This window comes from Idiotropiscis lumnitzeri, chromosome 11, assembly GCF_059441095.1.
Source record: "Idiotropiscis lumnitzeri isolate Australia: NSW breed Sydney's pygmy pipehorse chromosome 11, RoL_Ilum_1.0, whole genome shotgun sequence".
In the NCBI taxonomy this organism is placed as follows: domain Eukaryota; kingdom Metazoa; phylum Chordata; class Actinopteri; order Syngnathiformes; family Syngnathidae; genus Idiotropiscis; species Idiotropiscis lumnitzeri.
In genome coordinates, this window is record NC_142401.1 from 4,956,333 (window position 1) to 4,981,433 (window position 25,101).

Consider the following 25,101-nt stretch of genomic DNA (forward strand, 5'->3'; position numbering starts at 1 on the left):
CGCTGGGGGTGAAATTGAGTCGCAAATTCCAGTAGTCCAGCAGAATCTGACATGAGAAAAACACTCCAACACGCGCTCGTCTTTTTCACACACACGGAAAAGCTGTTTGAGCATTTATACGCTGAATTGTTCATGTACTGGGAAGCTCTTTGAACTCGATAGTACGAGAACACTAGAAAACAGAAATTCTAATCAGAGGTGGCTTTATGTGTCTGCTAACATATTTTTGATGCAATTCATAAAACATACATATACCTTTTCAAAAACGTAGTCCCCCGCCTCCCGAAGACGTATTTTTACGTCTTATCCTTTTTTGCGTCATAGCTGTGTTTTTATAGCATTAGAACACAATATTCTGTTGGCCTTGCATAATCTGTCAAAATCCAGAAAAAATGCATAATCATTAGCTGGCTAATTTACTATTCAAATCCGCATACGTTATTATGAGCTTATTATGATGGCAAATGCTTCGTCAAACCAAAGTGGGTTAACGGGTTGACTTCCCCTCTGTTCTCTAGTCGGTGGTATTCCACCCCCCGCTTGTAATGGTATGCCCCAGTAGCAGGTGGGAGGCGCGGGTTACGTGATTTCAGAATAAGAAGAAACAGCCACGCTGCAGTCTCACGTCTCTTCATACACAAACAGTTGGCAGTGGCGCTTTTGGCGCGTTCTGAGGCAATTTTTGTCGTTTGTTCATTTCACGAGTAGGTTCCTCACACGCAGAAGGGCCGTTTCGTGGGCCGGACTAAAATCAACCTCCGGCCTTTGTTAATCGAACTCCTTTTGTCACCACCTGAATCTCGCCCCCAAAATGGGACGGACTGCCCACCACTGGGTAACATGTAGTATTACTAGTGCGCTCTAGTCTACTAGTTTGCAGAACTGTCGTACAGTAATGAACAAAAAGCCGCTACTAAGACGACTAATACTACTGGTGGTTATAGACGTTAAGAATAATTTTATGATATCACAACAGTACCAGTAGCAAGCAGGCGTCAATTACTGCACCGTTTTGCCTCAAGTTGTTCTACGAATGTGCCGTAGTTATTGTACTAGTGTTTAGAAATGTCATACAGTAGTGGAAAAAAAAACTGTCACAATTTACAACATTAGTAGAACAAGTGTGGCAAAACTATTTTTAGTTACTAACGTTGCATACTACGACTAATTAACATCTAGCGCTTCTCTACTAGTTGTAGTAGTGGCAGTTGTTCTACTCCTTTGCTAAATTGTATTACTAGTGAGGAGTCTAGTGAGCGTCTTAGAACATGGACAATTCAACGCATTAATAGGATTTTCAAACGGCTTGCCACACACACATGCGCGCACACACACACATCCGACTTGCTCAGCGTCATGACAGCTTGTGGCCAGAGAGCTCACAACAGCCCTTAACCGGAACCAAAGTGCACCCTGGAGACTCATGGCTGTCGCTCTCCTTCCTCCCGCAATGGGACCTTCTGGAAGACCACTCGGGATATCGGGACAAGGCCACGCGAGCGGAGGTCCGGGGCCGGCTCCGCGCGTGACGTGTCCCCACCGAGCACCGCTTTGTCCCCACCACTCCTCCAATAGACATGGCTTTGGGAGAACGAGTACGGACATTTGACTTGACCGGGAAGTCCAGATCATCTCCAACCTGAGGATTGTGGGAAACTGAGAGTAATGTGGGTTTTCGTTTTAGAAGGCCTCTAACAGTCCAGAGCGGGTCGCTCCGGGACTATTCCCCGTCATCGTGCCGCATGCACACGCTCTGCGGGCGGACACCACTGTCAGGGACGAGCCTTTGGCTGCATGAGAGGGGGGAAAGAAAACGTGTGAGGGCATGCTGAAATATCAATCGACTCAATTTCTTTCTGGGCTGCATGCGTACTTAGGGAAATATGCGCTACTCACCCAAAAACAAGACTAATCGGCTTTCGGGTGAAAATTCCTGAACGAACCTAAACTGCACTATAAGGTTCAATTGATTTTGTTTAAACGTGTCCAACTTGTCAATGTTTCAGTACAAATTGATGTTCTCGAGCAAAGTGTGGTTGTGCCACAGGTTTTTGTATCCCACGTTATTGCGCACGGCACGTGGACCATTTTGTTGACAAACTTAAGAAATGACTGAAAATATTTACTTAAATACCGATTCTAAGCGAACCAGGAAACTGCTGTTACGAATTCCGTAAAGCGAGAATTTGAAAAAATCATCCGTATGTATACTTTGACGGAAAACCCGTCCACGTTTCGTTTCTGACCTCGCCTGGCGAACAGAAGAACAACCCACCTGATGTAAATGCGAGTTGTTCGGTAGCCCCGGCGTCCCTGGAATGTTCCGCCCGTGCTTGCCGTGGATGTTGTTAATGGCAGGCGACTTGGACACCTTGGGTCGACCCGGTCCAGGACCGCCACCTCCCCCGAGGCCGCCTCCCCCAGTAGCACTATTAACGCTGCTGGAGGCAGGGGAGCTTTTTCGCTTCTTGCCTTCGAGGCGCCCGTCTGAGGAGTGGTGGCTGAAGCTGGTATGGTGGTCCACGGCGGACTGGTGGTGGACGAAAGGCCCCAGAGAGAGGGTGGAGTCGCTGCTGTTCATCACCACACTCATACGCTTGATGGACTCGGCAGGGCTGCCCGAAGGGGGACCTCGCGCCGGCGGGCCCGAGGAGCCGCCTGCTGACCCTGCGGAAGGCTCGGCCTTGAGGCTGAGGGAGTTCGTGCGCACGCTGGGGCCACAGTTGAGGCCCACACTGTGGACGCCACTGTGGGAGGAGGATAACGATGAGGATGAGGATGACGAACCGAGTGAGCTGTGGTGGTAGGTGCTCCCTGAGCTGCCGACATTTGCGCAGTTCTTCTTGAAAGAGGACGAGGGAGAATAGTTAGCATTAGCAGGTTCTGAGGAGCTATGGGACGACGAGAGGATAGAACTGTTCTTCCTCTTCTTTCCAGAGCTGAAGCTGGTGCTGCTACTGTTACTGCCCACGCCGACTGAGGCGGGGGTGACGGGGGTGGAGGAGCCGGTGGAGATCTCCTTTGGCCTGATGGACAATGACTTGGTCGTGCTGCTGCTGCTGGAGGGACGGGACTTAAGCGCCCGGCCTGAGGCAAGTGAAGGAGCTAAAGGGGAGGTGGATGAAGACAAGTGGGCTGAAGGCATCTGCGGCGACGAAGACACTTGTCGGGCCTGTGTGGTGCCGTAGGCCGGGTGCTCAGGCCCTCCCTGCGGAGAGCTGCGGGCGTTTAAGGTGGTCCCATAGGAGAGCACAGGCTTGCCCTCCAAGGATTGGCTGTAAGGGGTCTGGGGCATGGTGGCAGGGGGGCCCAGGAAGCCTGAAGACGGGGTGCTACTGGGGGGATTTGTGCTTGTCCTATGGAGAGGTGCAAAGGAAGAGCTGTTTTCCAAGGCCAAGGGGATTTTCCTAAAACAAGAGAGAAACCATGTAAGGTTTTGAAAGATGCTCTGTAAATAAAGTGAATACGGGTTATCGCATTGCTATCTTGACTGACGAGCGGTGTGAGGAAAAATAGGAGTGCCATTTGTAGTGAAATTTACACCTGACATGTTTGCGCTTATTCACCAAATATTTAAGTTAAGTGTTCTTTTTTATTTTTATTTTTTTAACTGTTGCAAAAGTTCAGATGTGCTTATAAAACACTTTGTATTTCTATTTTTTTCAACTCAACTGTATTTATAAAGCACTGTACAAGTGCTGTACATGGAACAATATATTTGCAAAGGAAACATGCAATTTCAATATTGTTTGAGGGAGCGGCACCACTGAGGAAACAAGATTCTACACGTCTGTTGGTTAGAGTCGATGTCTGTCGCTCACATTTGTCGTAACGCAACGACGAGCAAAGCCAAGAAACTGACCTCAATATACCATATGTACTGGACATGAGTACTTACTTCCACATCTGAGAGTTGACGTGCTTGTCCATCATTGCGGAGAGGACACATCGCATTCTGTCCCATCTTCTGTCAAAGGAGTAACAGCCTCTCCCAAACAGTCGACTTCCAAAATTACAGTACTGGAAACAGAGTGGTACTCAATTATTGTTACAAACAGACGATCATTTAAGGGTATTTCCTGGAAAGTGTTAGAGAAAAAAAAATAATACTTACAGCTACCGGTCGAGGGTGATAACCTGAATAGTGACAGTGCATTTTCTCAGCGTTCTCCTCACGCTCCTCATTCTCTCCCTCATCACTGGAGGCTCGAGAAAGCCCATCAGGAGCACTTGGGGGATGATGCGGTGACTCGTGGACTATTGCGGGGTCCGCTGAGGTACCAGGCCCATGTGTGTTGTTCAATCTGTTGGATAGAGAGCACCAAGTGAGTCGCGACTCGTCACAAAAACAATTGTTCCGTTTCCAATTAATGATGCCTCATTTTGCATAACTGTTTGTTATATTGGGGATGACAGTCATATGTTTAGTGTCACTAAATGTTAAAAAAAAAAAAAAAAAAACAGTGCTGGGCTGCGGGGGAATCACTGACCGTGGAAGACCAGGGCTGTGGAATTTGGCTTTGTTGGATGGCAGAATCTTGGTGGCGTCTGGGGCTGGGCCGTTGCCATGAGCCGCCGGATGGACATCATAAGAAGTGGGAAGATGGAGGGAGGGGTGTGGGTCCCTGAGAGGGGGAGGTTGTTGGGAATGGGTTTGGTGGAGTTCTCTCTCCCGCTCTTTTGTTCTGTTCTTGTGCTCTGCCAGCAATGTGTCAAAGCGCTTCCTCCGCCCTGGCACTGCCCTCCGCTGGCTCAAGGAATGTGTCTGATGTGGCAAAACAAAAGTCAGATATCTTGTTTGAGAAAAGAACCTGTATAGGTCTCTAACACGTTTAGGGTGGATTGTGCATAACAAAAACGGTGCATCTTCAAATTACTAACAGCGGTTCACTTTACCCACATTTTTTATTTTTGCCACCTTATTCCAAAATTTATCGAAATTATATATTTTTTCTTCTCAAAAGATTTTTGCAAATGTATGAAATTATTCATTCCCAGTAATATGAGGGTGTGCACACTTTTGCAACTGTATCATTTCAGTTTAATTTATTCTTACCCTTTTTAAAATTTTTCTTTTTTTTTTTTTAATTGAGTAGTATAGGTTATTGATCAGAATCATGGTGTCATTTTATTCACCACAAAAACCTGTAGGTTCGCAGGCTTTTAAATATTCTCCAAAGCTATCAGACAATCTTTACAAATGTGCATTTTTGTCGATGGCCAACTAAGCGACAGTCAAAGTCAACAGCACAGAAAAGCGATCGCGTTGTTACCTTGCATGTGAGGGATCTTGTGCAGGTTTTCCGAGCTGTCACATCCACAACGCCACAGTGAATATCCGGATTGAACTCACGCTCTGAAGGGGAGGAGGAGGAGTGAATACGTTAAATGATGTACACAGAGGGGAAACAAAATGGTAATATTTTCATGCTAAAAAGCACAGAGTGCAAGATATTTCACGAATCACGCCAGCTTATCTTAAATATGATCCAAATGTGTGTCCCCTTCTCCCAGCTGACCTGTCACTTTCTTGTTAAGGTGGCGTCTGCTACTGGCACTGCCGCTGTTGCTGGTGCTGTCCTGCTTCTTGTCCGAAAGAATTGACAGGTGGCCTTTGCCGTTGGGGATCTGGCCCGGGGCCAGTAAGGGAGGCTTTGGTATGGAGGGACAGTTAAGGCCTGGTTTAAGGGCTGACGATGAGGAGGTGGTGATGGCGGCGGCGGTGGTGGTAGTGTTGAAGCTCACAGTGGTGCTAGAGGAGGATGTAGAGGAGGATGAGGTGGTGGCGGGGGCAGAGGGGACCTGCACCAGCTTAGCTGACGAGTCCACATTCAGATGCATCTTCTCCACCTTGACAGCCGGGGTGAGGCTGGAAGAGAAGGTGACAGAAATGAAGAGGGCAGCAAGGAGGAAGCTGAGCGTTAGAAACAGAGAGCCGGTGAGAAACGTATGACACGAGACAAATGTGCACATATGAGTGGAGCTGGAAGGGCAAAACAAAAATCTCGTGATTCGTTATTCGTAGACGTGAGGGTGTTGTTGTAATAGCGGACGGATTCCCACCGGTGTCACAGACTGTACAGCGTTTCTAGTCAAGATATTTAAAAGATAACATTGTGCAGCCTTCGCACCACACCACAACCAGATGTGTATCAAACTTACATCTTGTCCGGCTGCAGCATCCGGAACGGGGGGAAGGGAGGTCTTCGCTGGATGCCCGACACCTTGTCTTTGGCTGGTTTGAGTAGTTTGGGATTGGAGGAAGAGGAGGAGGATGTTGCAGAGGAAGAGAAGTTCGATCCAGAAGTAGCGGTCCGGCTAACAATCCCTCCAGCGAGAGACCCTGAGGCAAGTCCAGGCCCGAGACCACTGCTACTACTACTCCTGTTCCTTCCCGACAACGGGAAGGGCGAGGTGGATGCTGACTTGATGGCAGAATTGTGTCTTCTCTCTGGATAAACAGCACAAAGAATCCATTTAGAAATCATACAATCATAAGACTACTCCAGCTTCCTTCCACATTAAAAAAAATTCATTTGATTGAACTCTAAATTGTCATTAGGTATGAATATGAGAATGAATGGATGTTTTTATGTGTCCTGCGATTGGCTGGTGACCAGTCCGGGCGTGTTCCACCTCTCTCCTAAAGTAGCCCATGACAATAATGAGCACAAGCCATCTTAAAAAAAAATAAAAAAATAAAATCGTAGCTGAATGTAAACACAACGTGCAAAAGATGATTGACGATCAGGGTCACCAGGAAGAGAATGGAGAGAACAGATCTTAGAACAGGAAAGACGCACACTTTAACAACTCCACATCATTCCAGTGGGAATAAATCAAGAAATAACGAGCACTAACCGGTGCAGCGGTAGCAGATTTGTCCTGACACATGACAACGAAATACAGCTTTGATTGAACACTCGTCTTTTCTTTCACAGCCAAGGAGAAAGGTAAGCCGTGATAGGACATAAAAAGCCCGCTCTGACAATTCTCAGCAGCATTTGTGATCCATGCAAACTCAGCCTTAAAATAGAAACAACCGATAGGTCAAGAGCTTCATTTTCATGCCTCAGCTTCTCGGAACAAAAAATGATGAAAGGCACTGTGAAATACAGCAAAATATAATAAATAATAAAGAAATAGTGAGGATGCTAACCACTAGCGAATGGCAAAAGTCATAAAGAGAGAAAAAATGATTCCAAACTATTGTTTAAAATTATGTTTAAAAACACTCATTATAATGTATTATTCTAAAAAAAAATTACAAGAGTCCTTTACTACACTGAGATGTGAATCGGCGGCTATATCACTCATTTGTTAACACTTTAATATTTTTATATTAAAATGTATTTTTACACTTCAAGGACAGTTAAAAAATTAAATTAAAAAAGTATACCAATGATGTAAAAGTAGAACTGACTATTTCTTTTTATATTATTTCCATTTGTTTATAATCCAAATTAAGTACCAGATCCCAGCACAGGCCAGAAAAAAATGGAGTCTCATAAGAAAAATCAACAAAAAATGATTTGTCAATGAATGACTAAATCCGCTCAAGTATCTGTACTGCCTATTCAAATCTTACTGAAACAATTTCAACTTTTCAAGGTCATTCATCGGAACAAATCAGATTTCCACGGTGAGCGTGGCTGACACTAAGCGACGAGTCCCGTGGAGGAAACATATTGTATAATCACAGACGGACACAGTTCAGACTCTGCGTGGTAATTATTCGCACACGGCTCCACTGTAATTTTGATTTTCCTAATTGCATCTCATTTTTAATTGGTGGTCAGACAGCAGCTTTTGGGCTAAAATAGATTACTTCCTGGTGGGCAGTCAGGCAGCAAAGCGGCTAGTGCTACTGCTGTGCCTTAGAGAGGCGAACACAGCAAGAGGTAACGGCTGATTCTGTCACTTTTAAAGAAACTATGAACAATTATGGAGAGCTGTGGCCCGGGTTATCAAGCTGATTCGCTCAAATTTGGTGCGTGCAAAAACGGGCACAACCAAGGCCGGGTCTAGACAAGCATTTATGAGGGGACAGCCACAAATTTGGAGGGGGCATTATCGCATTGTGTACGCAACCTCAGAATGAGCGACTTGTTTCAATCACTTATTTGCAAGACTGAGTTTCTTAGGAGAATGCGATACACGAGGTTGGGACGAGCCTGTGTAAAATATCAACCAGATTGGAGAAGTTTGAGCGGGCCAGGCCTTCTCCTGCCCCTGCCGAGACACAAGTTTGTTTGTGTATGCAAAGAGATGTGGAAGCTGATCTACTAACTGGACACAACCAGGATGACATCTGGCAACGACGCCAACATGCTCCACGGCTCATTTTGCGCATTGTAGCAGGAGTGTGCAAATAGATGAATTTAACAGGCACATTGCGATTTATTAAATTGCGCTGGCTGATTTTGCAACTTTAAATAGCGCAGGTGCAAAAAAAAAATCAAGCTTTAAACACACATGTCGTGCTCAAGCTATGGAAAAGATGGGAATCTAAAGGAAGACACGTGGAAACGCGTTCAAATCTGATGGCCAACGCTGTCTGATGGTTATTTATACTGTAATTTGACCTTTGACCTCAGTTTTTGAAGATACAAAATTCTTGGGTTGTCCCAAAAATATTTTCTCTGCTGACTGTGAATCTTGATTCTATGGAGAACTCTAAGCTTCCAACTTTTTTTTTATTTTTTTTTTTAAATCTTTGAGTTGTCTCATTGAACAAATTAAAATCCTTAAAGGCATGACATGTTTGCTGTGGTAAAAACTGGAAGACAACAATCCAGCAAACAACAGTTTTTTTTTTTGTGTACTGACAATTTTAATGAAAATTCCCACAGTCACACAATCATGGCCGAATCGTTCTTTTGTAATGTCAAAAAAAAAAAAAAAAACATCACAACATGAAGAACAACTGTCCCATCCAGAACGAGCTACCCACCTACTTTGCAAAAGCAGAATAATGACTTTCTTCCGCTCACCCCCCCTGCCCCCAACCCATTCATTCTCTGTCGCCCCGTTCTAGCCCGCTCGCAGCACACACACACACACACACTTCTCAGGAAACCTCGCACACTCTCTACAAACACAACCACAAACACCGATAGAAAAACACAACACCAGTCACAGTCAAAGACAACACCACCCCCAGGAATAGGAGGAGCCTTCATATCCTTTTTCACAACGTCAAAAGAATTGGCTCAGTGTTAAGGGGAATCCTTCGGAACACTAAAAAAATAAATGCAATACGTCAGTCATAAAAATCAAAGAGGCTGCATTATCTTGGAGGATGCAATGCTATAGAAACCCGAGATTGCTTGTTGCTTGCAGAAAGTGCATCCCAACTGACTTCCAGCTCTGCAGAGAAACTTGCCCTTGTTGTTCGGCCTCAATCCAGATCCCCAAGCAAGCAAAAATATTGGCGCCCTCTCCACTACACTGTGCCATCCAAGGTTTGACCAGGATGAGAGAAAAAAACGCAACCACAGGTTCAGTCTTTGTTATATCACTAATTGTTAATTATGTCTAATATCTCCGTCGCGTACTGTGCATGTGAATTTTCCATTACACAAATCCCTTGATTACTAGATTTGATTTAACAACCAGTATGATATAATAAACATATGAGCTAATTTCAATATGTTTGATAGCTTGGCATTTGTCACATTCTTAAAAGACGTGAAAATCCAAAGTGAGCAATACTCAAAAGAATGACTAAGACTGAGGGTATTGGATGATCCATTAAGATCAAAGTATAAGATGTAACACCTCCCTCTTGTGGCTGAACTCAAACTGCGGCTGAAGTTTCCATTTTCTAAAGATTTAAAACTCAAAGCCGATTATTCATCCATTCACTTCTCATCATGAGCAACTGTCAGCTTCCAATCTCTATAAAATCTAACTTTATATTGAGCAGATAAATACATAAACTTGGAAAGAAAACTCCCCGATAGGTCAATTTTGTCCACACAAACAGATTTGTTTGCAAAAGACATTTCAATGTATTTGAGATTTTTGTCTACAGACAAACATAGGCGAGGCGGCCAATATGCACACAAGCTGAAATGCTGTAGCAAGTCACCCGAAAAAGAAAATTTAAGTAATTGCGATGTAAATGTATTGAATACAGTGTACTCATGTTTCAATAGTCTGTGCATTTTTTTTTTTGGGCTCTCAACTCAACCCATCACAATTGTCCAATACTCATCTTTGACATCATCAATAATCCTTGTTGATAGCTCGATTATAGCTGAAGTGCTTGAAACATACACCACTTACAGATGAACAAACTTGGAAGACTGAGCTCTGTTTTATGTTTAAAAAAAATAATAGTGGTACATCCCTTGGAGATCAGAGAACTTTAAATTAAATATTAACAGGGATTTGGATGCGCACATACATGCACATGCACCCACACACAACACAGTGTTAAGTAAATAAATCAAAGTTGGTGGCGCCCGCTCTCAGGTTTCTGTGTTAAGCAGGCAAATTGGTTGGAGAGATGTTGTAAGGAAGGAAAAGACACAACACAAACCGTAGCAATGCGAGAAAAGTCCCCATCAGCAATGCCATAGCGGCAGTGGCATGCAAAAGCTTCCTATTTAATTCTTTGCAGATTTATCGTCTCTGTCTTGCATTCCTTTTGAATAAAACATCACGACCACACATTAAAAAAAGACCCAAGAGTCTACCTGAGGAATGCCTCGAAATCACGAGAAAGTGTTGCTCTCGATAGAAGATTTGTCTGGAAGACTTACCGTAATGTGCTTGGTAGGCTTGGGGCTTGACGACTTGACTACAGTGGCTGCACATCACCAGGTAGAAGTCATCTTGCGCAGGATACTGGCCAAATATGGGCATATCTGCGCACAGGGGGGGATATTTTGATTGTTCGGGTACAAGTCATGAAGAAGCAAGAACACAACATCTGTGTTTATGGATCAATCATGCGACGACGGATCAGAAGGAAAATAATCGCATGAAAATACGACAAACAAAAAAAAAAAAAAAGCATTCAAGCTAAACTGATGAGTAAACCCTGCAAATAAAAATAGGGATGGCTATCTCGCGTGGCTTCATTCATCCTGAAGTGCACGGTGATAAGAAGAGGCCAAGGTAGTGATCCAAAGGTTACCGGCTGTCAAATAACATTTCCATGGAGTCAACTTTTTTTTTTTTTTTTCATGGTTATGACCGAGAATGTTGTACTGAATTTCAGCTTCCAATTTGTGCCACTTGACAAACAAATTGCATCCTGGTTTTGATTTGAAATTTTCTTGACTATATCTTGAATTCAAACAGCGCCTTGCTGTGAGTTTTTGGCGACATAAAGAAGAATCGGATGAAAGATAGATATTCAACAGTTCAGACATTCTAGAAAACAGGCGTGGGCAATCTACGGCCTGGGGGCCACACGTGTCCTGTTAAACGTTTTAATCAGGGCCGCCGACCTTGAAAAAAAATTAAATGAATAAACCTTGTTCATGTTTTATTTTCTAGATACTGTGGAGTGTCAAAGACAGATATTTTGTTGCAATGCTTTTGTTCACTTTCATTGAAAATTAAATTTTTTTTTTCTCCAATGAGGTGAGGTGACCAAAACACTCCATCCATCTGCTCCTGGTCCGGCCCCTCTGTCAGATTTTAGAACCCATTGTGGCCCGCCAATCCAAAAGTTTGCCCACCCCTGCTCTAAAAGCTCCCCAAAACAAACAATCATTCGACAACATTTGGTTGTTTTATTGACTTGGAAAGGTTTCAAAAAAACTCTGCCCGGACTGGATGTTCTATTTGAATATACTAAAGTGACACGCAAAAGGTGTGAGAAGGTGCTTCACAAACCAAATAGCTGGTTCAAACCACACGGGCGCAAAGAAACAAAAAAACGTCCTAATTTGAAGAGGTTAATTAAGAGATTGCTTGGGGTGTTACGGCGAGGTAAGCAAATGAGAGAAGGAAAGAGTGGAGCCTCTCTCCAATATGTGAGGCTCAAAGGCTGTCAAGGGTCCTCAAAACATCGTTGACGGGGCCTGCAAGGGATGAGGACCATTACTCAATGACCACATAACGAGGTCTAGGCGGTGGGCTGCCCCTCAAGCTGGTGAGTGGCATTCGTTGGTGGCTAAATTGACAGATTTGAGCCTACTCTGCGCATGTGAATTGCGTGAAAACACTTATTGGGAGCTCAATGTCTCCTTCACCAAGAGACTTTTGTCGTGGCTGAAGTGGCCACAGGAAAAAAAAAAAAAGCCAATGACTTTACAACTCCGACAAAGGGGTATAAATGACGCATAGAGAGGCTTAATAGAAAATCATGCTGCTGATGTGTGCTGCAAGAGTCTAGCGTCTCTGAATAGGCGATAAATGCCCTGTGGAGGGGCGTGTTCCGTTTGTAAGTCACAGGCCGGCGAGTCCACCTGGCCACGATAGCTTATTAACTCATTTAACTTCTTTCCGCTCACAAGCAAAGGCACAGAGGTTACAAAACGACTTACTCACGACGTGATTTGTTATTACAGAAAAAAAAAAAAAAAACATTTTTGACCCCGTATTTAATAAAATCCCAAATGAGACAATCCACACAGCCATGGAATATAACTTTTTTTTTTTTCCAGTAGATCAAGTCAAAAAGAAAGAGTTGCTCACGTTGAGTGCTATATAAATGTTTGGCTTAACTATAAAAGCAGACGTACGGACTGACTGTTCTGCTACCCCCCCAACAAAAATTTAACTTGAAAAGGCTTCCGTTCAGTGCACTCTGTACATATCTGCTTAAATCGCACCGAGTGGAAAAAAAAAAAAAAAGGATGCGGTGAGAAAGGAAGTCATCAAGAAAAGCAAAGAGACAGAGGACGAGCAAAGCCAAGAAACTAGCACGGTCGATGGAGACTGAAAAAGAACAGAAGCAGTCCTCGGCAAAGGCGGAAGAGCGCGAGCACAGGACCTGTGCGCGAGGAAGACGCGAGAGAGCCCGTGAGCAGCAAAGCAGGGAGAGAACGAGAGTCCAGTTCATTTCAGCATCCTCGTCCATGGCAGTGATGAATGATCTTGGTGGCTGCCTCCGAGCGGCAAACACTGGATGCGCCTAAACCTCCAACTGACACTGGTCGGTGACGCTAACACTGCATAGGTAATTTAAAAAGTGTCTAAGGGGGAGGAATAAAAAAAATAAATAAAAAAAAAACCGTCTGCGTTTGAATAAGCTGTTCTATAGCGTGGCAGTGGTTACACCACAGTAGAAATCTGGCATGAGTCATGGCAGAGAGTGGGAGAGCCACTTGTAATACCCTCACACACACATGAATATAATTCTCTCTCCGACACACAGCAAGAATTGATCGGCCCAATGACAGTCTCGAAAGGAAGGTGCCATACCATACGCGCGTTTTCATCGTTGCGTGACAAGTGATGCGCCGGTCGAGGGTTTAGAACGACCCCTCTCACGTGCTCTTTATGACAGGCAGGCGCAATGGTATCTTTCCGAGATTTCTTTGCCGCGCAGTCTATTCGCAGTTGTGAGAGCCGTGTAATGTACAATGCAAGTGTTCCACAGTGTACATAAAGCGCTCGTTTGCATATGCGCCACTTGAATTGTGCAACCGTCTTGTGTTCTGCTGCGCACAGGCCACATTGTTGACCTATGAAAGGACAAAACCAGATAAGTGCCAAGACAAAGAGGCCGGTAATTAACCCTTTAGTTCACAGCAAGACAAAAAAACAACTTACACTTGACTTGACACATGCTGATGACATCATCAGCATTCGACAAAAAATGAGACGACCTGAGTGACTGGTCTATTTTATTACTCGGCGCTTGATCATCTCTGAATCCAAGTAAAAAATTTAGACAAAAAGAAAAGGGGGCTTTTTTTTTTTTTTTTTTTGGGTCCCTGTAAACGCTTACTCGATTCATGACGTACGCACACCGCAGTGAACCTTCAATTACATGTCGGCCTGATAGCCAACGACAGAGGACGTGCATAAAAGAAGAGGGTTCACAGCTTGGGAAAACAAGACTGATTTCCACTTCATTTTGATAAGCAAAGAGCCTAAACAATGCTGTAACAGAACACGCGCAAGAAATACATGTGCTGCCCATGTGGCCTTGACGGGAGACAAAAAGTCCGAATGGCAAAGTAATACGTCAGATAAGTTTGAGGAGCTGAAAGGCATAGAAAAAAAATTATCTAGAAATGTTACTGCCTGATCATGGCAATTGATCTGAATTGCATGGCACAGTATGGTTGTCAAATAAATTAAATTGTTGACTTTTTTTCAAACAATAAAAATTGACTAAAACTATAACATGCTGAATTTATGACAAAGGAAAAGGTCATTTAAACGATGAGGGATGATGCGGAATTAATCTGTAATTAGCTGTCCTTGTTATCGCCCAAAGCTCATGCAGGTCAAAAGTTATGACCATTTTATTACATTATTCATAGTCATAAAGTATGTTGTGGCTTGAGTTTTGTTTTCGCTTGCAGGTAAACATCGTGAAACAGAACCCTGCAGTATTACAGTCTTGTTACCTACATCGTGTTCGCTTGTTCGCATCGTCGTTTGCGTCAAACAAGTCCATTTATGAAAGTATTTTGTGTGTAATATGAGGACGTCGCCGTTACGACCTTGTTGCTACAACAAACCGGTCAGATGGGTCAATGATGTGGCCCAGGATCCGATTTTGGACATTTGCTAAAAACTGTGAGGTCAGTCAGCCTTAAAAATCTGATTTGAATCATTCGTGCCTGCAGTCTGAACGTGGCCTTTGAATGTTAGGAACAAACTCAACGCTTATCTTCTGCGTTAAATTCGCGCTCACGACTTTGCACATAGATTTTTCAACTTTCCAAACTACAACATAAAAAGAACTTTTGCTTTGGACCTATTTCAGAACTAGAAATCATAAAGCTGTGATTCGTTATAATATATAAAATGCATTCTTTGAAATGTGTTAACGGCCTGATTTGACGTTCATGTTTTCTTGTTGGCACTGTATTTCAAGAGGATAATTGTTAGTTACGTTTGTGATTAAAGCAACGGCTTACTGACGTAGCTCAGAATGTGTGAATTAGTATGATGTTTAATTTGTATTTTTATATACATCTTCACATAAACATATTTGGCTTATGAAAGCTATACATTATATATTATATGTATCAGCCACACTTCCACAGGATTTAACATTTATGAAAAAATATTTATGAAAAAAATATATATAGCTGTGAAAGATGTGCATTCAGATTTGAGCATGGAATGTTGACGGTGACTTATTAAGATATATATTTTGCAGTACAAAAGCCATTTTCTTCTATTACAAATCAAATCATATTTTTTAACTTCAGGTGAAAGATGACTGACGAGGTGACATGGAGTGAATGGAATAATGTTGAAGATAACTCAAGTGTTATCATTTATACATTTTAAGGAAATACTGCATGACAGACAGTTGAAGTTATTCAAGAAGTTATTTTAGTGACGCATGTCAACTACCACATAAATAACAGACATGTTTCACGAATAAAAGCCTTGTCCAGTAATTTGATCTGCTGTACAGTTTGAATAGGCTTGAGTGTGTATGTGCAAACCCCTAGAACCAAAATACTGTACTGTACACATTTGGCCCTGGACAGAAAAAAAAACACACTCACCTTCTCTGCACAAACGCATGGCTTCGCGATTTTTCCCCAAGTCTTTGAAACTTTCCTCCAAATCAGCACCTGAGAATGGGGCGACCCGACACAGAGGCAAATAAATAGTTGCACGTTGCTCCCACTATGGTTTCCTCATATGCCGCCGTCAACTGCATGCGAACGGCCACAAATAAGCACAGCAGCGCCGGCGACGGTGGCGCTCCACCTCGCTTCGGCGCTCACATTTCGGGACGCGAGCGGGCTCACCGTCGTTTCCGTGGAGTTTGGCGACGTCGACCCAGTTGCTCCAAGGCTGTCCCACCATTATTTCTGGACTCGGTAAGGATCTCCGCTCCGCAACAGTCGCCATTGCTGTGGAGCCTTCTCCCCGCTGGATCGGCTGCTGCTGCTGCTTCAGCTGCTGCCTGGCTGCTCGGCGCTGCTCCCCCCTGACGTCATCCTCGGCCCTTTCCGACATTCTTTCCGCTACAATGTAACGACACGAGAGTCAGCTCGGCGCAGGAGAGGACTTTCCTCATGGTCGCTACCGCGTCGTCTCACCTTGCACGGTAACCGAAATGAACAAATGAAAAACACGCGTGTGGACTACTCGGAACGGGTATTTAAAAAAACAAAAAAAACAATAATATATATTTTTTTTTTAATCGACGTAAGTTGCCGACGGACTCTACTCTGTACACTGGCTGTTTATGCATCTGCTCTTGTTGTTGTTATCATTATTATGGTTTCTTGCATTAAAACTAGAAATTAATCATTGAATTTTGAAGAGTCATCCTGACATCTATGAAGGACTGAAAGTGACAAAATTAAATAAATACAACCACAAAATGTATAATTAACCTTCTTTCATTCATTAATTGTTTCATTCACTCATTAAATATGGAATCAAATAAATCAGATAAATAAATGCACCATTAAATGATTAAGTAAAAGTGTCATTAATTAAATGTTTTATTTTTTTAATTAAATATGAAATTAAATGAATCAATATGCTATTAATTAATTAAATTACCAATAATTATGTGTAAAAAATACATATTATTTCAATATTCAATTAATTATTTTTGTATTTAATCAATTATTTCTGTATGTAATTAATTATTTTATGGACCCATGTTGCAATGTTTCATGAATTTATTTTATCTGTCAAACTCACCCACCAAAGTTAGAGGGTGGGGCTATTTGCTGACGAACTCAAAACTTGTCTAAGCCATTGCTTTGGCCTGAAGTAGTTGGAAACATGGCGGCGACCATGATGGAGGACTTTCATGAGCTACCTCCATTGAACGATCGAGGCTTGTATTCGGTTGTTTTGCTTGAGTGTAGACATCGCAGCTAATATGTTAGCAATCCTCCGGGGATATGAGCAGAATTGGTCACCAACCTTTTTGAATCTGAGCCCTACATGGGTCTGGACTAAAGTAAAAAAAAAAAAAAAAAAAGTACTAGTTTGATACACACTTTTGACAATCTAATGTGCTCAAAATAACTTTAATGTTATTAATACTAATTATTGATATTCATCCATGTGAAAACACTGACACAGTGCATGAAATCTCCCAGTATTTATCAACAAGGTAGGAAACACATACCAAGATGCAAAACTTCATTTCTAAAAATACCTCAAAGTGTTGACATTTTCAAATCATCACTACATTCCTTGGAAATGACAATGTCCCATCACAGATGAGCTATTTTTAGCCCAGGCCCAGGGGCTCCTCATGTGCCTGCGGGCACCATGTTGGTGACCCCCGGCGTAATCTAATGTGACGCTTCATGAGTGCAATAATCTTCCAGCAATGCTATGATACCAATATCACATCATAGCTTTTTTTTGTGAATGATCAAACCTTATATCAACAACAAAAAATTTCCCACATTTAGAATTCATTCATTTGCATGATTAAAGAGCATTCCCACAGTTGATGCCTGTTCTGTTGTGTGATGTGATTGTATTCAAATCCCATGAGTGTTGGTGCAGCTGTTGTGCGTGGTTGAAAACGGTGGAGTAAACTATCAAAATACTTTTTTTGGACCACAGCATTAATTAAATATCGATCAAGATATCAACACACATCTCCGCTCTGAAAAATACAAAGACCACTGCAAAATTATTGGATCATGTCAACAAATCTTCACATGCATAATATTTGAGACGGGGCCACCCGTTTTGTGATCTGCTTATAAATGCACAGTTATATTGGAAGCTTGGATAATGGCTTCTCCACGATAAAAAGTCCAGGCAATTTAAACCATATGTTGTGTAATGTGTTCATTTGCAAAGGCAAAACACCCACTCTGGTCAAAGTGTACAAATCAAACATGTTTATCATTTATATTGTAGTAGGTTATCTACTGGAGTGAGTGTAGCAAGCAAAAATATATATCACTTAGAGGTCATCCGATTTCAGCTCTATCAGAACTTATTCATACTGAAGTATTGATATGCCTTCACGAAAATAAACCATTAGAATGAGGTGGACGACGTTTGTTGTGCTTTTGACAGATACCATTTTGCATACTGATGCTGGACCAGACTGAAGCTTTACTTTCACTTTCAAAATGAAACAATGAAGTGCGCCAGATCTTTTCACCTTCCCTGGCAAAAAGGGGCAAACGTGCAGACGTTTCTGCAAAACTCTGTTCTGACTGTCATGACGTGAAGTGAGAGTCAATTGCTTCAAGTTTTCTGACGTTGAGAAGGTTAGGGTTATACAGAATGAATTAATTAATTCACATTTTAAAAAAAAAACATGCAACTAAACATCAAGAACAAAGGCACATTCGTCAGGACAAATAAGTCAAGCATGGACGCAAAAAGAAGTGGTATCTACATCGACATATGCAATGAGGCAAACTCTTAAACAGCGCCATGAACTGAGGTCATGTTTGTTAAGATCCACTTTTCCGTGTTGGAGAAGTCTATTTGAGGGAGGTATTTATTTTTCCCTAGGCCATGTTGCAACCGGGGACTAAATAAATGTACACACTATTTGAGGAAATAGAGTACATACAAAATTCTGCAAATAAGTTGATGTATTACAACTTCTTGCTCACAGTAATGTACTGACTGTACTTTCAGATGTACGGAGAGAAAATCCCCCTATTGCCTTTCTCTGAAAATGCCAGAGATGGCTGTAACCTAATGCAATGTTTCCTCTTCTGAAGAAACGTTTGCTTTTTTTTTCAAACTTGTATGAAAAAAAACATTTAGCAGATAGTCGAACACAAAATTATCATTTGGAACTCTTTGTGGAAATCGAAACTCTCAAAAAGCTGCGTACATAAAAATGAGTGTAGCTGAGCACACAAAAGGAAGAAAAACAAAGGATTCAAATTATCATGTGATAAATTGATGACAAGGCTTCATTCTTGTAAAATGAATTGGTGGAAATTATATTTTCTTCTTGAATGTATCAGTGACAAGGGCTCTGACAATAATAACTTTCTTATTTGATTAATCTTTGGCTGCCGCAATGCATTTTTTTTGTACTCTGTCTTCATGTAACAGAGCCAGCAAAAAAACTGCTTTGCATTATAATTACACAAAATCTTTAAAATGATAAATACCTGACGTGTCCTTTTAAGATAACCTCCATTATCAAAAGGTGGAACAAATATTGATGTGTTCCCTTACTTCAATAATTCATGTGATACTGGCCCTTTTAATTTGGGTTCACACCTTTGACTCGCCCCTTTTTCTGTTGATGTCAATGCAGGAGGTAAGCATCTTTACACCTCGAGAAAGTGTGGCAATTTTCTTTTACAAGTTGAAGTATTTTGATACATATCTGTGCTATATAATTTGTGTAAGGGCACAAATCACCACAGTCCAACGAGGGTATGTTTGAATGACAGGTGTAATTATACTCTGTAAATCACAATAGCGTTTTCGGGTACAAAACTGCAATAATTAATTCCTTTATAAAAGTGAGTATGAAGCAGCAACTGCAATTAATGTGAACGACATAGAGGTCATAAATGAGTGAGAAATTACCTTGGCAAATAAGGAAAAAAGTAACTTATTTGAAACTCAGTCAGGTGATCCACATCAGTTTGGCTTCTCACTGGCTGCCGCACACGCTGAAGAAGAAATCTGGAAACAACACATGCACGTTGAGGGGAGTCTAGTTACTACCGTGTTCTTTGCTTTATGTTAGTAAAGTTATTAGTCTATTAAAAATGCATTTAATAAATATCTACTTATTAAGCTCTTGGACAGAAAGCAGAACTGGTAAGCCTGCGTAAAAAAAAAACATTCTAACATTTGTAGCCGCCTCTTTTCACAGGTACAAATATTTTATATTTTGTTTAAAAATAAAATGGTGCAAAAACCCCGCCCCTTTTTTAACCCAAAAAATATATTTTTAAAAAGTTCATTTGAGAGCTTTAATATTAATACTGTGGTACCGCGATATTTTTGGTCACTGGTATCAGAATGAATAAATACATCACTGCAACAGGTAAAGCCGAACTTGAGCTACATTGCGCAGTGCGTGAAAAAAAATGCAATGGCTTAAGAAAGCGAAAGTAAAAAAATAAAATATAAATTTAAAAAAGAAAGAAAAGTAATGTCCTATCATTGCCAAGTAACTTTAGCTGAAAGGTCCCAAGCGAGAACAAGTTTTGAGGAGCCTGGCTCCCACCTCCAAATCAACAACGATCATTGGTCATTTTAAAAAAGAGAGTGAGTGAGTGAGTGAGTGAGACTGACGTGCGAAAAGGTGCGTTCACTGCTGCTATGACTTAATACAAGTGCAAAACGTAATGTATACATCTGACAGGACCCTGTGTATCGAAAGCAGGCTGCATCCAGTCCGGCTCTATGCGGCTGCTCCAAATGCTATCAGAGAGCATTTGGTGGCTACGTCGCCCTGCTAGCTAAAAACCTGAATCCAGCCATGACTAGCATTAGCGAGGAAGCTGCCAGCAGCCTGACAGCACAGCACAAGTCAGTAGCAGTCGTCACAGAGCCGCGGCAAGTTCGCCCTTACCAATCCTATGGATGCCGTACGTGTAAAGAAACGCCGGGCCGCTTGAAATCAACTGGATGCAAGAGGTGAAGGGGGCAGGACACGGCGAGAAAGAGCGAGTGCGGTGCTCAGCCTCTATGGAGGTCTTCACCAGGTGCTTCCATGTCTGTTTACCAGACTGCATTCTGGGAATGTGACGTCACTGAGCCTTCGACGAGCGCGCTCCTGGAAATAGCTCACGCGCAGTTTGGCTCTCGTTTCGTTGCAAACATATAAATTACAAGCAAAGAGATCAGTCAATAATTTCCAGGGTTGGCAAGTTACGAGGTAAAATACTTTGTAACCGTACTTCAACAGTTTTCTCAGGTTTCTCTTGTTTACTTGAGTTGACTTGAATTTTCTGTCGTTTTTTTTAATTATTTTTTATATGTCATTTTTTTACACCCTGCGCTTGTAAACATACACCTTTGCTCTTAACTTAATAAAACAAAACTGTATACTGGAGAAATTAATTAAATTTAAATTGGGTGACCCACTGTGATATTCTGCACATTTCCACTGCTCTAAAATATAGGAAGAAAAATCAATTTCAATGTATTGTTAAAAGGTCAGTATAGACATTCCCAATGTCATTTTTCAATATTTTCGGAAGAGAAGAAAATACATTTTTTCAGAATACATATTGGTATTTTTTTTATTAATAATTTTATTGTTGTATTGCACTGGAGAGGGGAGCCCTCTAATCTCGTTGCACACTTGAGTACAATGACAATAAAGGGATTTCTAATTTCTAAATTTCATTAATCAGTAGCCACAAAGTAGTTGTCAGTTTAAAGAGGTTGGTGACTGCCCCTTTAAATGTTTTAAAAAAATGCAAATGTCCATCCATCTTCTATACCACAATATCCCCACTAGGGTTGTGTGTGCGTTGGAGTCTATTGTACTTAAAAGTTAAATACAACTGAACTGCGCTTGAGCGACACAATGGTCGACTGGTTGAGGGTTCAAATACAGGCTTCGGCCTTCCTGTGTTGAGTTTGCATGTTCTTCCTGTGGTTGTGCAGAATTTCTCCGGGTATTCCAGTTTCCTCACACATTGTAAAAACATGCATGGCATGTTTTGAAGTCTCCAAATTGGCCATAGGTGTGAATGTGAGTGCTCAGGGTGCACCCCGCATCTCGCCCAAATTCAGCAGGGATAGCCTTCAGCACATTCATGACTCTGGTGATGGCCACGGTATGGAGAATGGATGGATGGATGTACTTGGTTAAAACAACAACAACAACAGCCACTGTGACATGATGCAGTTTGATTTGAGTGATTATTTCATGTGCCACAAGAGGGAGCCTGCGAACCACAAATTGTGCAACACTGATGATCACATAACTCCTTATTTTGTCAAAACAGGCTTGTTACGTTCAATTTCTGAGGATAAAGACACAAGGTAAAAAAAATACTTTAAAAACTGTGGCAAAGTCAAGAGTTGTCGAGATCTTGAGTGACTGAGATAATGCGAAAAAAGAGGGGCAGCAAGGTAATCCAAGGTGCATGGAAACAGATTCCGAGCAAGACATTGCCTATTTATTGCCTTATTTATGAGATTCTTTTTTATTTTATAGACTACAAGAATGATTTGTGTTATATACGTTGTCTTGTGCACAAGTAAGTGGACATAAAAAGAAATGTCTTAAAAATCCAGTAAGACCCCCAAAAAATTATTTTTTCATTGTATTTGACTCTTTTTACAAGAAAGGCGCAAAAGAAATGACAGCTCGTTTTCCACTTGTGTTTTTTTTTATATGTATATATAAATGGGTGACTATGCTCTGCATCTCGTCCAGTAGAGGGCGGTAAGGCATTAGCATTTGGTCTGTTGACTCTGCTCCACTTCACTAATTCTGTAGAAGAAGAATACGAGCTGATAAAGACATGGGATCTATCACAGATGGTACGTACTATTTTCATTTCTTCATTTTTAATTCACCTCCGTCCAAAGCCTGTCGAGTTGAGCCGAAGCTCTAACATGAATCGATGTTTTTACCGGACAACGCTGACGAAGACTCGCATATTCCGCAGTCAATAGCACTTAGCCGCTAGGGCTAGCTACGTGCCCCATAATCGCTTTTACTTGTTCTTTTCCAGACGACGTCATTCGAAAGCGTCTTCTTATCGACGGCGATGGAGCTGGGGATGATCGGCGAATCAATTTGTTGTTGAAAACTTTCACCAAGTGGTGCAACTCACCTGCGACTCCTGAAGAAAAGCAAGTGAACTTGACAGATTGATACTTAGCATGAAACATCTTCTGCATTCGCCTTTATTTGTTGAATTGCAACCAAGAAGAGTTATAATTTTAGAATAGATTGAAGTTCGTCATCTGAAAAACTAACAAAAATATTTTAAAGCATGTTTAATTAATCTCAATAATGAGTTTAAACTTTTGATTGGAATGCACCTCAATGCATCACGCACCTTCGGGTAAGGTATAAACTGGTTTTAACATATTTTCCTTTATTGGGGGAAAAAAACAGCTTCACACAGTACCAGAGGATGCTTGGGACACTGGCGCAATGTGAATTCTCCCTGGGAAAGACTCTGATGGTTTATGATATGAATCTGAGGGAAATGGAAAATTATGGCAAAATCTACTCCAATATAGGTAAAAATTGTTTTTCTAATCCATGACTTTTTGAAGTGTATGGTGAAAGTTAATTTCCACACACCATAATTAGCAAAACGAATGTAGTTTGTGTATGTGCTGAAACATGTTAGTCCAATCACCTCTTTCTCTCCACTTGACAGAACAGAATATAACTTCGGCACATGAGAAGATAGCAGAATGCAAAAAGGAAATCCAGAGAGCAAAGAGAGTAAGAAAGAATCGCCAGGGTGAGAATTTTTACATATTTGTTCTCAAAATATGTTAAAGGTCGCTTCCAAATCATTTTTCCCACTGATGATTTATGCACATTTCTAAATTTGACATGTTTTTTTTTTCATTTGTTTAATATAATAGCCTTTGAAAGGCAAAAGCCCTCCAAAATTTATTTTTAAAAATCATTGAAGGGTACGTTTAAGGAAATTGCTGTATCTTTTCACGATTAGTATACTATGCCAGTGTTTTGGGAGTGTGCACAAGATAGTTGCGTGACATTGTATGAATGGGACAGATTTTGTTTTTGAGACTACCACCGTATAAAAAGTGCTTGTGCCTTTGAAATGTTGTAATCATATATTCCTCCTGCAGAATATGATGCTCTTGCAAAGGTGATTCAGACTCATCCTAATCGTCACGAAACACTCAAGTGAGTTCATCAATACTATCTACAGTGGAACCTTTACAGTACAACCCCATATGTTGTTTGACCACCAACTGATTTTTTTTATGTATTTCTTGAATTTAACGCAGATTTTTTTTCACTATAGAAAGTACAGGAAAAAAATTCATTTGTCCAGAGGAGAGATCGTAGGTGTATAAAAACCACGTTTTATGAACCATAATAACGGTCAGACTATGTAGTTAAAAGAAGACGACCTCTCCAGTTAAATTTTTTAACCTCTGTGCCACTTTTCCGCAACCTTTCTAAAAAAATCTGATCAGCTGGCAATGTTTCGAATAAATTCAACTCCACTTTTAGTATTTCTGATTAAATCTCTACCATGGTTGAAAAAGCAAAAATCATAATTTCGTGAATAAACGACATGTACATTGCAGCCGGTAAAAAGTATTGGGGCACTAGTGGAATTTCATCGCTTACCCTAATGTTCACTCCCATGTTGAGATCCGTCCTTTTGAACAGGTGTAGAAAAAAAAAAATAGGTTCCACGTAATTTTATCCTGCTACTGTGCATTTAATTCCATTTCAGTTAAGGCTGCTATAATACTGTAATGACAACGTGTGCTTACAGGCAGTTGGAGGCACTTGACAAAGAACTCCAGCAGTTGTCGAACATCAAGGAGAATGTGGACGCAAAGGTAATAGGCTCCCCTAATGAAACGTTATGTATTTATTTTTAATAAACCAGGAGTATTATTTGAATGTTCTGAACCGTATGTGGTCCGATTTCAGTTGGAACTACGGAAGAAACAGTTCCATGTGCTACTCAGTACCATACAAGAACTACAGCAGACCCTTGAAAGTAAGTAAACGAGGACTTTCAAGTGTGTTGTAGCTTATTGCTTTTGCTATGTCACATTTAGACGGCACAAAATGTTTGTTTTGATCTTTTATTTTGTAATCATTTGAATCTCACTCCCTAGATGATGAGAAATTAGACATGGATGAAAACAATCAGCACAGTCCGTCAGAGAGCGCCGAATGAGGACTCGGTTTTCACTTGGAATGAAGTCAACCTTTTTTTTTTTTTTACATGCAAAAATGTTCTGTATTTTTGAATAAATGTGAAAACTGTCTTTTGAGTTATTTATCAAACTTTTAGATTTTGGCAGTTAAAGCGATGC

General features: G+C 41.4%; 2 protein-coding genes across 2 annotated transcripts; one reads left to right on the forward strand and one right to left on the reverse strand.

Moving 5' to 3' along the window:
* Window positions 1–631: 631 nt before the first annotated feature.
* Window positions 632–20,807, reverse strand: atxn7 (ataxin 7). The gene is made up of 13 exons (XM_088309244.1): window positions 20,660–20,807; window positions 19,663–19,761; window positions 15,912–16,130; window positions 15,663–15,731; window positions 10,770–10,874; window positions 6,163–6,451; window positions 5,520–5,869; window positions 5,274–5,356; window positions 4,491–4,765; window positions 4,115–4,304; window positions 3,899–4,020; window positions 2,276–3,407; window positions 632–1,790 (listed from the first exon to the last, which is right to left on the reverse strand). Exons 3-13 carry the CDS (start codon window positions 16,120–16,122, stop codon window positions 1,773–1,775), a joined length of 2,844 nt encoding a protein of 947 aa, XP_088165370.1. The 5' UTR covers window positions 16,123–16,130; window positions 19,663–19,761; window positions 20,660–20,807; the 3' UTR covers window positions 632–1,772.
* A 1,645-nt stretch (window positions 20,808–22,452) lies between these two features.
* On the forward strand, window positions 22,453–25,052 carry thoc7 (THO complex 7). The gene is made up of 8 exons (XM_088309492.1): window positions 22,453–22,587; window positions 22,782–22,902; window positions 23,171–23,298; window positions 23,442–23,528; window positions 23,887–23,944; window positions 24,549–24,615; window positions 24,710–24,779; window positions 24,901–25,052. Exons 1-8 carry the CDS (start codon window positions 22,569–22,571, stop codon window positions 24,960–24,962), a joined length of 612 nt encoding a protein of 203 aa, XP_088165618.1. The 5' UTR covers window positions 22,453–22,568; the 3' UTR covers window positions 24,963–25,052.
* Window positions 25,053–25,101: the final 49 nt, after the last annotated feature.